Source organism: Dufourea novaeangliae, unplaced genomic scaffold, assembly GCF_001272555.1.
Source record: "Dufourea novaeangliae isolate 0120121106 unplaced genomic scaffold, ASM127255v1 scaffold124, whole genome shotgun sequence".
Lineage (NCBI taxonomy): Eukaryota > Metazoa > Arthropoda > Insecta > Hymenoptera > Halictidae > Dufourea > Dufourea novaeangliae.
Genome location: NW_015374010.1, coordinates 3,724,734 through 3,740,013, shown reverse-complemented (window position 1 = coordinate 3,740,013; position 15,280 = coordinate 3,724,734). Strand labels below are relative to the sequence as shown.

The 15,280-nt window shown below is 38.5% G+C and overlaps 1 protein-coding gene across 1 annotated transcript in view; it reads left to right on the top strand.

The window, feature by feature from the left end:
* The first annotated feature begins 529 nt into the window (after window positions 1–529).
* LOC107188341 (GTPase-activating protein CdGAPr) overlaps window positions 530–15,280 on the top strand; it is a 33,140-nt gene continuing 18,389 nt past the window's right edge. Inside the window, exon 1 of the mRNA XM_015576617.1 lies at window positions 530–598. Within this exon, the coding sequence (XP_015432103.1) occupies window positions 530–598 (69 nt within the window). The remainder of the gene's footprint in view (window positions 599–15,280) is intronic.

The window sequence follows — 15,280 nt, the reverse complement described above, 5'->3', positions numbered from 1 at the left end:
AACGGAGAACGTTCAATGCTTGATCACTCGTTTATCTGATAAGAACGTGAAATAAATTCGATACTGTCGTAAAATCTCGAGGAATAAATTTCTTCGCGCGTAATTACACGTCGCGTTTGTCAGAGACGTAAATACCAACTGGCGAAGTTAATAATATCCGTTGAATTCAATTACTAGGGTGGAAAGGTGGGGGGTTCGGATCGAAGGTTTTAAAAGAAGCTCATCCACGTTTTAATCAGCGCTCACGGCAAATATAGGTAATTCCGCGCGATATTTACGATCGTACGGCTGCTTCACCGATACGTTTACGGGTGCCTGTATCGCGAGGTTAATATTCCGACGTTATGAAAGCGGCGATAAAGACGTCTGAGCACCGTAACAAATTGTTTGCGCAGAAGAACGCGAAAGAGGAATAATGGTTCAATTGAGAGGAAAGTAAAATCCTGCCGTCATCCTGGCGCGTGGCAAACCAGGCCAGAGGCCTGGATCCTCATCCTCCTCGTCCTCGTCCACGGAGAGGCTGCAAAGGATGCCAGGATCGGCTCAAGAGAGGCCTCGAGCGCAACGGCTCACCGACATCGAGCCGCAAGCTGCAAAGGTGAGTGAAACGGTTACCGTCGTATTATTTCATTTTGTTATTTCAATTCGCCATATTATTTCATTTTAGTAATTCCAGTCCGCCATATTACTTAATTGTGTTATTTCAGTCCGCTATATGACTTAATTTTGTTATTTCAATCCGCCATATTATTTCATTTTGATCATTTCAACCCGCCATATTACTTAATTTTGTTATTTCAGTCCACCATATTATTTTATTTTAGCTATCTCAATCCGCCATATTGGTACTTAATTTTATTATTTCCGTCCTCTAATTTAATTTTCTTAGTAGACTAAAGAGTGTGAAGGAAGATAAAGGGTTAAATCTTGAAAGAAAGCTTTCAAATCATTGTATTTTAATTAATTCGTGAATATTAGAAATATGTGTAAAAATTCATAATTTAGAATGTACATGTTTTATTGTTTGATTTTCTTATGAAAAATGACACATATAAAAAAGTAAATCGATTTGTTTTGTGAATATGTATGTAATAGTATAAAGTCTAATTAAGCAAGTGATACAGTGTCAGTTACATTAACTAAGACTCGAAATGATCGAATTGGTACAACCGAAGAATGAGTGACGGAAATTGTATTACCCAAGAGCCGGGAGATCAAAGCCAGACCAATCTGGCGTGGGTAGACGCGAATAGCATCAATTTAGGGAGAAGAGACACGATTCGGATTAAGCGAGAACCAAGAGAATAGAACTGGAGCGATCTGAAGTTGTTAGACAGAAATTGGACTAAAATCGGGTTGAGAGATTCCAATAATATTAATGGAGAGCTCCTGGCAAGAGTTCTGGCAATCTCGGAATAACTGGAGACGAAGTTATACTAATCAAAAGAACTTTGGTTGAAAAAATCATGGAAGGGACTAATTTAGGACGAAGGGGTCTAAGTTGGACCCACTTTAACTTAGAAATTCGAAATGGAAAAACCCAGGACCAATTTAGACCTAAGACACCGTCCAATCAGAGCGCGAGTCTGCTGGTCGAGCTCCCGCGGTAGCGTTGTCTACCAATCGCAGCACATAGCCAACGCTACCGCGGATGCTCGGCCGACAGACTCACGCTCTGATTGGTCGGGGTTTTTCGTTAATATCTCGTTAGCAAAGCCTCGAATAACATTTTTGTTAAGGAAAAAGTTGTTTCAAATCATCCCAGGAACCCTGAAGTTCCGGGTGTCGAAGCTATTTTGGAACACCCTGTATATATTTATTTGAACGGGCCCCAAATTGTTATTCGTAAAAAGTAAACAGTCGTTGTACGTAGTACAGCACAAGTTGTTTGCACCTTTTATTCACCTTGGTCTACTTTTCGCCTTTGTTTTGCACACCGAGGATATCAGCCGCGTTTCTGGTAATACCTGGTATGACCTTTGCTTGACGTAGGTCGGTAACCGCAGCGTACATCACGCCTCTTTCCTCTCTTAAATCTTCTTCGGAATTACCTCTTCGTTCAGCTTTCTCTGATTCCGTTTACTTTCTCTTTTTACCGGGGTTAATGATTTTCACGTATAACGCTCGCGTCTTCACCTTCCCGCGTGAAAAATTTCCTTTGATAGACGATAAGAGAGTTGCAGTCGGCAAAATCTCTAGGTTTCAATCGTCTAAAAGTGAACGTTTCATCTCGTCTGATGTAAAACACTGTCAGCTTCAATCATCTGTCACGAACTGTCAAGTTCTATCGAGCTCTTGACAACTCGAGGATCAAAATCGATATGTACGTAATGTGTGTATAATTTCTGCACCTGTTTTTTTATAGAATGACAGAGATTGTTCTTATTGGAACTATAATAATATATGTAGGATTGAAATACTACGGATATTAATGGTGATTACCAATTGAATAAATTACGTCATTAGAAGTGATTCGGTTCTATTTACAAACCTTTATTGCACATTAGAGCTTTCTAAAGATACAACACGCCTCAGACCACTAGATCATTTTATAGTTGGAGTAAAATTTAATTCATTCCTGGAATAGATGCTAAATCCTATCTTACACCCCAGATTGTATTACTAAACTGTGAATCTTCATGACACATGACATATCTCAAAGTAATTTATAAATTCAAGTATAAAATTAGGGATTCCTTTCTTCTCTTAAAGACTTTATTAGGCTACTAATAATAACTAGACTGGATCTTTATCCAAATTCAGATTTTTATAGGTCAATTTACGAAACTGACATTCTGTTAAAGATTTGTTTTTTTATTAAAAGGTCTATCGCGTTAGGTCTGGGTTAGGTTTGTGATTGAAATTTTATTTCTAAGCCTGTTTTTCATCCCGGTCGATATTAACCTTTAAAGGCCTATTTTTAGGCTCCAGAGGCGATGCTTCTTTTTGCGCGATGTAACACCATAAAACATATACATGGTGAACCACGAATCGTGATCAGTAAAGATTACTCTGTTATTAGCAGTCCGATCGAAAATGTTTTTTCCACAAAGAATAGTGGATGCATGCTCAGCTATCAGTGCAGAAGTCATAGAAAGTGCTAAACACTCTTTTATTCGCCGCCTATGCGACTGCATTGCAGCTGACGGACCCCATTTTGAACATCGCTTAAATTAAGGTAAAAGTTATGTTATAACACTTACCGAATTCGTCTTGAAATCCTCTAACAGATAGGCGTAAAAAAATTATAGGTGTATTTGCAAAAAATTGAAGGTGACCTTGAAAAATCATGAAAAAAAAATTGGCAAAAAATTTGCTATAATCACATTAAAGCTCTCTTGAAACCATGCTATACCTGATAAATACATTTTCGATCGGACTGCCAATAACAGAGTAATCTCTACTGATCACGATTCGGTTCACCCTGTATAAAAGTTCTAGCTCGATAATATAAAAAAAAGTCATGAAAAACCAGCCAGTCTTGTAAAGGTTAATCGGTTAAGAAGAAAAAATCACAGTTTCATTCTCCATGGTCAAGTGAACGTAAAGATTTCCGTCAAGGCGCCGACCAAGCAAATAAAAGCGTCTACTCGCGGGTCGCGACAAAAGTTATCATTTTTGTCCCTTTGCGCTCTCGTTTCTTCACTCTGTCGATAAGGGGCCTTCTCCGGTGTTTGCGCGCGGTTTTCGGAGGGACTGGTAAAGCCGCATTCACGGGAGAATGCGGAAGTTGCTTCTATTTCGCTCTGGTCTCGTTCGTCCATCTCGCTGGCGTGAGAGCAAATCGATAGGCTTCGCCGCTACCGCGTCGTACGCATACAGGGTGTCCCGGTAATCGTACCAGAACCTTGATACGGGGGATGGTAGATAGTTAACTTCTTTTTTATTATCGTTTAGACACCTGACACACTTGTGGTCGAACAGGTTATTCGAAAGTCTTCATCTAGGTGATCAATTTTCCCATCTCTGATTTCTGAAACACTGTAGGGGAGAGAATTTATTGTGTAGGTAAACAGTTTTAAATAACGAATAAAAGATAAAAAAAAAAGGTATTTCGCCATGTTTAGTTCATTAAAACATGGATATTCCAATTTTTATGATAAAATGATACTACTTCTTGAATGAATCAACACTTGGCAAACCATTATTTAATCACGTTAATTGTTTAAAGAGCAGGATTACGATTGTAGATACTGCTGCTTGTCATTGTGTATTATTCCAATGAAATTGTGCCCAACTCTGTTGTAGGGTAAATTCAGGAGAGATGCCACCCTTTTTGGTTGAGAGCCAATAACTTTTTTGGTTTTCTACTAATTAATACGATATTTTTTTTACTACAATATTACACTCATATACTATGAAAAAATACAAACAATTCTAGACTTTTTTCATGGAAAATCCACAAGTATTTAAAAAAATGACAAGTTGGCAAAGTGACTTCTCTTACAAATCTTGTAAGAGAGATGCCACACCCATGAAGATACATGTATTAATTTCACTTTCTTAGATTTTCTTTGCCATAATTGTTGCATTGTAAGACACATTGTGCAAAACTCATGGAACCATTTTCGGCATGAGCAGCATTTGATCCAGTCAATTGTCTTTTTTCCTTTAATGCTTCCTGGATACGACACGTGTAGCGACAGCCGAGTACATTGACACTAACTTGTTGTCGAAGGCACATAAGTGAGGTTATAGAAACATACAACATATGTAACTATCTTTTTCAATCGGAAGATATTACAATATCTGTCCTGAATTTACCCTACATGGTCAAGATAAACGAACCACCCTGTACCTGTCCCACTAAATATGAACGTCTAAACAATTTTCCTTACCACTGAAGATCTGAAAAAGGGGTTACATGGTTGAGGAACTTTGAAAGAGTCGTGTCTCGAAAGTTACTTCTCGAAAACAGGAGAAAGTTGCTTGTTCATTTCTGAGGTTGTCCGAGGTGTCCTCATCCACATCTCAAGAGAAGATGATTGGAAAACTTAGTATACAATTTATAGAATTCCCCTTGTTAGGTCCAAAGTGGCCTCCTAGACCGGTTGTGGTTGTTTTATTCTACATTCTTGATTTGTTATTATTTTTTCTGTAGATTGTTATTGGTAGCATCATAAACAATTTCTGAGGTTATCCAATATGTCCTCCTCCACATCCCAAGAGAATCTAATCGAGAAACTTTGTTCAGAATTTATAGGATTTCCCTTGCTGGGTCCAAAATGCCTTCCTGGAGTTGTGGTCGTTTCATTCTGCATTCTCGACTTGTTATTATTTTTTTGTTGATTGTTCTTGGTAGAACCATGATTGCCATGACACCCTGTAACCAACATCCTCTCCTGGAACACCGATCCGTCCAACGGAAGCCTTCTATTTTCCCGGGCGAAGCGTGTTAACCCTTCGGACGCCTCGCAAATTAAGTTGGCCTCGGCGCAGTGGAAAAAAACCCTTGGAGTCCTATTAACTGCTGTTTACCTCACAGGCCATAAGTTTCAGACCAGCCTCACCGTTGCACCGCCACTACCTCTCTCCCAGAGATTTATTCAGGTGCTTCGGGGCGATACCTGATTGTAGGGATTTCCGTGCTGTCGCGCTTTGTTTTCGAATCCCATTGTACTCGCATCCAAATGCGATGAATTATCGTCTCATTTCAACAATGAATATCGGTCGGTGCTGTCATGAGAACAAAAGAGATTATTGTTGTTAAATTACATCGATTGAAACGTAATTCGTAAGGGAAAGGCTCGACAGTTCGGGATCACTTAGCGCATGAACAGTCAGGCTTAAAATAAATGTGTAAAAACTTCGATTTTTTAGTATCTTTAGCTGCATCAGTGCAAGTACAATAGGTATGAGCCGTAATATATTTTTATAAATAAAATGCAGTGCAGTTAGAATGCATCTTTATGCTCATCAGAGCATCTTTGTTTTCGATGTTACAAAGATTACTAATAGTATTTCATTAAATAGAATTGTATATTTATTTGGATTTTACAAATTTTTAAAATACAATGTAATCTTTATCACGCAATTGAAGAAGAATTTCTTAAGTAATCTGAAACACCCGAGTCACCATTAAAATTCATTTTATACGCGTTCTCCACCTGAATGGGCGCTCGAGCATCGATCCTCATGCTTCGAGACGGACTTTATCTAAAATCATTGAAACTCGAGGGTAGACGATTAATTACGAGCTCGCGATATCGTTTTATCTCGGCGAATCTCCTCGTTCCGTAATCGACGTGTCCGGATACTCTTCATTTAAAAAGGATCCATCCGTAATGGATGTGAATCATTAAGAAAGATGGGGTGAATCACACGGAGAAATGCGATGAATCACGTCGAAAGCGATCGAGCATCGATCTGAATGTATCTAGCTTGATGCGTGGTGAAATTTTATTTTCGGGTAATCGATTTTTCATAATGTAACGCGAGTTTGATCGTATTATAAACGATCGGGAACGCGCATGGTCATTCTTATCCGCAATAGAAATTTTATTATCGGCAATCTGACAGATGTAATTGTGTATAAAATGTTATTGTGCATATAACATTTAGTTACATGCACATCAAATATTATTAACCCTAAATGTTACATCATGTTAAGGTCACTATTTTTCCAGTTATTAATTTCAAATCTCTACAATTTCTTCAGTTGTTTTTATAAAGTGACGAAGCATAGAGTTTGTAGAAGTAAAATAAATTGTTCTGATCAGTCTATTTTTCTACCTATGCAAATTACAGAGAATTCTAAGACTACAACCAGTTTCCATAACCAGATCCCAAATACATAGGGGTGACCTACCCAAAACCGGGTATACCTGGGTAAAACCGGGACCGTCCGTTATTTTCAAAACGGTTTTAAATTTTTCCACGTCGTTGCGGTCGCGTATCGCAGTGATTTACATCAGTTCATCAACAAACGCCGACCGCGATAGACGTGTCCTTATGTATTCTGTGTTTTTGAGTGCTCTAATCTACATAATTTTTTATCATCTAACAACTTCGCCACTGCTGACAGTGTTGGGCAAGTACTTTTTTGGTATAAATTATGCTATTTGTCGTGTATTAAAGTGTAAATACACTGTCATAAAGTGGTTGAAGGTTTGAAAAATTGGGTAATTTCTTTTGTCACAGATGCTAGGAGCAAAATCGTATACGCGTTTTTTTTCATTTTTTTTTTTCATAAAAAATTAGATATCAGTTATTGTTAGGTGATTCATTTTTTAACCCCTTTTCAGCAGCTCAATTTAAATTTTATTTTAAACAACAAAATACGCTCGAACGCGCCAATTTTTGTTCTAATATTGAACTATTTAACTTAATTCGAGAATAATTTGAATATATATTTCTTCATTGTTCTCACAAAACCATGGCGATCAAATCAGCTACAGAAAACCAATCAAAACTTTTGCACTGACCCAACACAATATCAATTACGTCTCTTCTCTACTACAATTTTATTCATTTCTACACTACGCGATCATATTTCACGATTAACAACGATATAACACGTCAAAAGGCTGGTCTCGCGTATTCCTACACAGAGGACCAAGGAACTCAGCAAAATAGATGGAATTTTACATTCACATTTTCAAGATACACACATTCCACACGAATCTTTACATTACGAACATATTCAGCTGGCGGAACACGCGAGCACCAGCCGCCGTCATCTAAAAAGTAATCGTAAGAAGGCTCTAATTAATTGCGCAGAAAGTGTATCTTCTCATGGCTCTCTGGATGGAACGCTCGTTTATAAGCTCCTCTGGCGAGCCGTGTTTTCTTTCGCGGATGCCCTTTTTTCATCGTGAGGTCTACCATACCAGCGGCCCGTTGAACACACATATGTATGTCGACCGCTGGTTCTTGCCCCGGCCCCATCAGCCAGCGAAACACTTGTTATTTCAACGGCAGCCAGGCCATACTCTGTTCACGAAGTTCACGCGGCTGGGTTCGAAACTGCACGCGACCGTATTAATTCAGCCTCGCCCCCCCCCCCCATTATTATGCGTATCCATTACGCTTGTTCGTCTTAGATATCCGACGTCGTTGTAGCTAATCCGTTAACCGGCGAAAACGAGTTAGTTTGTCGTTTGAAAATTCTTCTAAAAAGTTGTACGTAAAATTTGTTAGCTCAGAGTAAGATACAGATATATAATTTAGATGATCAGAAATTACTCTCTTTGCATTTCATACTTTAACAGTTAAATTATAATTTAATTATTATTATTTTTCACTTCTGCAAATACCAAATTAAAGATAAAACATGAATTTACACGAATAACAACAATTTTTTTGCATTTAGTGAATTTTTCTAACGTTAAAAAACCGAGATCATTACTATTAAATGTTCAGGAACTAGACCTGTAACGTATTTCTTCCCTTAGAATAAAGGAATTAATTAAACTATGCACACAGATACACATTTCTAAAACAAAATTCCACCCTTAAAGGATTAAAGTCTATACTTCTGTTCTTCGACCAAACATTTTGTAAAACAAAAAATTGCGTCTAACTAAAAAACGAAGCCAGTTCTGACACACGTTCACATGAAGTTTTCTCATCATTTCTACGTTTAGAATCCTCCATCCTGTGGTCCGACAATTTTATGTCTCTCTTGTAGTATTCTGTTTCCTGTCCGTTTCTCGAACGCGCGTAAACTTCCTTTAAACGGGAGAGCAAACGTGTCAATCGATTCGCTCGAACGATCAATAAAAAGTAAGTCGCCGCTTTCTCTGTGGTGTGTCTAAGCCGACAGGTTGGATTGATTAATGGGAATGATTGACGATCGTTTTCCATCGGAGCAGAGATCCACGTGGTGGTGGTGGACGACGCGGCCGTTTATTCCGGACGGTTGTTAGTACTGGCCCGGTAAAATATTGCTATCGGAAGAAAAGAGTAGACGTAAATAATGCCGTGCGAAATTTGATGTCCGTGCCAGAAATAGAACTTTTCTCCGTCGGGCGGAGAAGGCGCGCCTCGAAAAAAAGGGGGATGGTAGGCCACGCGAGAAAAAATGAATATCCGTAGGAACATGCGTCTGATTGCCGTTTTTATTCGCGGGTGCCTGACCCGAATATTTATGATCCAGCGGTGAAAAAACAAACGCACGTCTTTAGCATTTTAATTGCTGATGAAACGCGTCTCTGCGTAAAGTGTAGGTGTGTGTTCTAGGTGCAGTTAGTCAGAGTAGTATACGCCTACTCCGTTCGTATGACACATTCTGCATAGTTGGGTAATTTTAAAGACAGAATTAACGAGTGTAATTTATACGTAGGAATATCAAAAAATTCGCGGAATGAGGTTGCTGTTTTGTTTTACGAAGTCGCAGCAGCGATGGGCAAATTCATTATATTGATAAAAAGTTTCGAATAACGAATAAAAGATAAACAATTGCTTCGACATTTTTTCTTATTGATTAAAACGTGGAAATTTTTATTTTTATAATAAGGCAATACTTCTTCTTGAATGAGTAGACACTTGGCAAGGAATTACTTAATCTCATTAGCTTGTCCAAAAAATTGGTCGTTCCGTTGAAAAAAATTAAGGTGACACACAAAAAAAGTACGTATCTTATAAGATGTGTCTCTTGATGCCATTTCAGTTCCAAGCCTCAAAATTTTCATAAAGTATACTGTTAAGTCATTATTTGAGGTGATCAAATTAACTGAGACATCCTGTGTACATACTTCTTATAAAGCACCGAGTTTCACAGGAAAATTACTCCAAGCCTACACTTAACCGATGAAAATGTATTGTAAGAACTCGAGAATATCCGATGCAGTATTGATTTATTATAAATAAGTGTGCATAACATAAGTATAAACTTTGAACGAATACGTTTTGTCTGCGTTCTTTAGCTACTTACACCGATGACATTATTCTTTTAAAGAAACTATGTACTTATAATTTCTCAATCGAACGCATGCTAATTCAAGGTGTACATTAATCAAGATAAATGGTGTCATGTAACTGACGGTACAACAAAAAAATTAGTCGAAAATATAGAATAAAATTTTTTCGTTTGAGACTTTCTATTCGACAAAATACACTTTAAAGATTCATCTGTAACACGTGTATTCGCCTGATAATAAGTAGAAACGGAAGTCACCGAACAGACGCGTTAGCCAACCCCTTATTCAATTCCACGCGTATCCGACAAATTTTCAAAGTACAGTAAACATAACATCATATTATTAATCGATTACTTCCCGAAATCCGTTATTTTTTACACTGGATTATTATTGGCTTGTTATGGTGGATGATTACAAGGATCTTGAATGTCTAACATTGCCGATTACAAGACCTGTTAACACATCAAATCCCATATCGACTACCGATCACCGACAGTAGATTTCCATTCAGACCTTGTCGGTTACAGATGAATGATTCAATATGAAATGTAAAAAATAATACCTTGTTTTTTAAAATTGAAAAGGCAATCATATTTCTAACACTTTCCCTCCCAAATCGGTTTGCATTTTCGTCATATCCAGTTTTTGCAAAATTGTATTATTTGTAAATAACTATCCTATAGCCTAAACAAAAAGATCATAAAAACCAGCTCGGTACTTAATGTCTTTTAACGGTTTTTTTTTTACAATGGAAACGCGTTTATTGCTGTCATCCGAGTAATAAAGGAGAGCAAGTCGAGTCTTCTCGCGAAACGGAAAGCAAAGAAAAGGGGTGGCCTTTGGATTCCTACGGTCAAAGAAAAGGCTGCCTCCTTGTTCAGGATTATTGATTCGAGAGTACCAGCGACGAAAAAAGGGAGGGAGGTAGCCGAGAGGAGGCATCGTCGTATAGTTTTTCCGAGGCGTCATTCTAACGATGGGCGCGGTTGGGCCGCCGTTTCTGCGCGTCTTCCGCGGATTGAATTCCACCACCACTCTCTGGAGCTGCGACTCCGTTATGGGAGCTGCACACACGGTGTCCGATAAGTAATAACTAGACTGTGGATGTGCTCATGCGAATATAGACTTTGACAAACTAATTCAGAGATTGGGGACAAATAGAAATTTGTCTACTGTATTTACTATTCTATCAGGATCCAAATAAAATCAATTTATAATTTATAGAAAATAATATAGCTGTAGTGATTTTCTCGAATGTTTTTTCTCTTTATTCTTTTTTATTCAAGTGTGTCAGTCGTTATTATATTTATTAACACCTTTCCCTTTTATCACATTTATATTGATAGATAAATTTGTGAATAATTGAATTCTCTAATTATTCTTACATTTTTTTACAAAAGAAGGATTTAACTGCAGTCTTGTTAAAGAAAAAAAACTGGCTTAATAGTGATTAATATGACGATAATAATAAAAATGCATGGCTCTTCGTAGTTGCGTCATAGGCGAACTTGACTGCACCGATTCTCTCATAAATGATAGAGTAGCTTCTCTATACGTAACAAGGTTAGAGAATCTAAGGATTTGTGGGTTAAAACGATTCAGTGACCCTAAGATTCCTTTATCTGCCATCATCGCCCATTGTTTCGCGGCTGTTAAATAATTCAGTGAATTATTTTAAGATATTGAATTTATTCGTGTACGTTCAGCGTAAATACATGTGTAGTAGTACTACATTAGATTCATTGAAAAACATTGTTTATTGTGTCCATAAACAAATAATATCTACAAAAAATGATGCAATATCGCGTCGTAAGAAACTTTATAACTGTTTCAGAATCTTTGTATTTCATTTCTAATATAGTGAAACTCTTATAAAAGAATTCAACCGTCATTTAGTTTTTCTTTTTTTGTTCATACAAATAATTTCGTGAAAATTTGCCACTTTAGAAAAGTGATACTGTATTTATTTAGTAACGCTTGGTAAAATAGAAATTCTATCCTATCATTAAACACATTTCATTTTCTTGTATCTAACACTGAACATAACAAAATTTCTAATTTTGTCTGTATAATGAATATATTATACGTCTGTTTTATCAATAGAGAATATTTTTTAACAATTTTAATGAAAAACTAATAAAAATTGTTATATGTATAGGTACCATAACAATGTATAAAAAAGGTATGATATTGTTTACCAAGTTTGTCCACATTTTTTATGCGCTAATGAGAATAACGAGGTATCGAAAATCCGATAAGAAATTAAAGTGAGAAGAGACTCGTCCAATTGTATATTCTCCCCGTTTCAATTCTCAACGATATCGTATCGGAGTCCCAATTTTCGTATCCCGATTCCCTGTTTGCCGCCGGCTTCGCCCCAGTTTCTACCCCTCAAGGTTGCCATTATTATTGCCTGATTGGATGTGTTACTTGAACGACCCACTTTCTGGTGGAAACTATTATTTCCATCAGGCATTATTGTGCTGTCGCTCGAAAAGGCGGAAGACAGTTGCCTTCTCGCATTAACTGCACAATGCACCCCTATTCCTCTTACTTGCCTCTGTCTGTTCAACGAACCAAATGCATTTTCTAACTTTTTGCGCGTTCATTCATCTAGGTTGGATGTTTTAACTTTCATTTAATTGCTGTGTTTTATAATTCTTCCCAAACAGCATCGTCTGTCTTGAATTCTAATCATTCGATAGCTAAAGGTGTATGTATATAACAGAGAAAGCCCTTAGTAAACCATTTGCTATGATAACCAATAATCAATAAGTTATGATAACTATTAATTATGTTACTTAATTGATCGCATTAGAAAAATAATGTTATGTTGTGCTAATTATAAAAAGACAATTTATGTTATGCTGAGTACCTACTGATTAAGAAATAATGTTGTGTTCAGCCAATTAAATAGAAAACTATAATGTTATCGTTTTTCATTGTGCACAATTCTGCTTAATCTTTTTGTGGTATAACTTTACACCAGCGTTATTACTTTATCCGTTTCGGTCAATTTCCACGGTCATAATATTTACAAAAATTAATCTAAAAACATTACATCGGCGTAGAACTAATCTGGAATCTCCAAGCTATCCGTATAAATTAACATTGAATCTCTAGCCAAAATAAACTTTCTTATTCATGAAAATCAAAAACTGTTACTTTCTTCCCCAGTCTCCCCTAACTGAGTGAACTCGAGCTACCTCGAAAACAAAAGTGATTACAGAATAATTATTCACTGCCCAACTCTGGAAAGACTCAATATTAACCTTTCTCGGTCTTGTGCATCCACCCGACTTGCCACTATTACTCCGAAAGCTTCATATTTTACCGACCTCCAATATATTTGCTTACAATTTCACAACTGAAATGTTCATAAATATTTCCTTCAAATTTCTTAAACGTTATAAATACATACATAGTTTTGCCCTACAACCGATAAGAATTGTCGAGGGTTAAAATTCCATCGATATTCATGAATCGCGCGCGCTGCCAGCGGACTGATTTAAGGGTGGCCAAACGTACGCGAGGGTGTCGGAGGGGATGGTTGTTGCGCGAGTTCCACGCGGGCGGGATGCAGGGGTCGCGTAAGGATCGCGGGGGGTTTCCCGACGCGGAGCGAAGCGGATCGGAGGCTAGCTGGTGACTCCGTGACCCAGTTTTCCCTCCCCCGGACCGACACAGACGCGGGCGCGCGCGTGTTTCCCTCCATTGTACAGGGTGGTTCACCTAAACTGACCATCTCAGTTACTCGTAAATTTTTTACTGTAAGAAAAAATATTTTAAACAAAAATGGTATGGTATCAACGGGAACATATAATCCAGTAATATATTTTTTATTATGTTATATTTTTCTCAAGATACAACCGTTACCTGCAGTTTTTTTTAAATGGAATACCCAATATTTCTTCTACTAGAAAATTTTAGATTATTATTATTTAGTGAATGTAGGTACATCACTAAAATAAATTATATTGATAAATTTACAATTTATCACCGATTGGGATTGACATGACAATTTCTCCAAGTAGATCACTAATGCTCTTTGAGGTGTTTGTAACGTTTGGTCCTTCAATTTCCTTTCAATAATCTTAAAGGGAGAGATGCTCCAGACCCTCATAAAATCGTTTTTTGCCCGAAGCCCGAGCCTCGTCAACAAAAGCAGAGGGACAACAAAGTATATATACGCTTGACAACCCCCCTCCCCCTCCAGGTGGTGGGGATAATGCCTGGACAATAATCGTGTAGTACAAGCCAGACGATAATCGAGAGGAGTCTGTATAACAATAATTGCCCCACTGAAGCAAACATTTTCTCCCATACACAATTTTCTCGTGTCATTAAAAACAACGCAGATATTTCAGGTGAAAATCTTAAGTGACTCACCCTGTATACGCGCGGTCACGAAGCCGCAGAAGGGGGAGGGTCACACCCCCGTAGTCCGAGAAGGACGTCATCGACGGGATAGTCCTTCCTCCTCTTTACTCGACCGCGTCGACTCGCGCGATCCTCTCACCCCCTCCGTTCGTTTCTCCGCGACGTTCAGCCCGCGGTCCGTCGCGGTGTTCCGTGTCGTGCACGCCTCGTCCCTGATCGGACGCGCTATGCGTCGCGTTCTCAGCCGTTGCGCCAGCTGTTCCAGCCGTCTCGAGGTAGTTCTTCCTCCCCGACGATATACCATACATCTCCCTCGTCCCGGCGACCTCTTCTCTCGCCGTCGTTGCGCTCCTCCTAGCGAGCGATCGTGTACGCCCGAATTTCTATTCTCGATATGTGGTTGGAGGCCGTCGTCGCGCGCGTGCCATGGGAAACGGAACCGTCGTCCACGTCGCTGCTGGCTCGAGGGACTGTGATCTAACGGAGAGAATCGGCTAGAAGCCCAAAACCACCCCCCTGCAGAGGTGCACAGAGTGGATTGTCTCTGATGTGTTTGCGGATCTCGTATCGTTTTATCGAAATTTTCTTGGGAGGCGTTCAGGTAGTGTTTCCAATAACTAAAAAAGTGTATGGTTAAGCCCGTTTTTCTTATCCTTGGAATGTTTCGACCGAAACTGGCCTGCTCCGCGAGATGATGCTCTTCTCTGCGCCTCTTATTCTCATCTTTACGCCATCCTGCAACCACCCAACGGTCTCTCCTCGCTCTCTTTTCTCTGCTTTTGTTCGATTTTGGGGAATTGTAGGATAATCGAGTCGATGTTGTTACTTTTTTTTTTTGTTCTGTTTTTAATCGGGATTTTCAAGTCTGGTTTTCTTTTTGTTGCACGCGTTTGACCTATATACGGTGGCGCGCGATCGCGCTTTAATGGACTCGTCCTGCGCGACGTCCTTGTTCCTTCTACCCTTGAATGTTCGAGCCGAGTATGTAATATTACCGCGTGTGTTTGTTTGTTTTTTTTTTCACGTGTTCTCTCGCATGT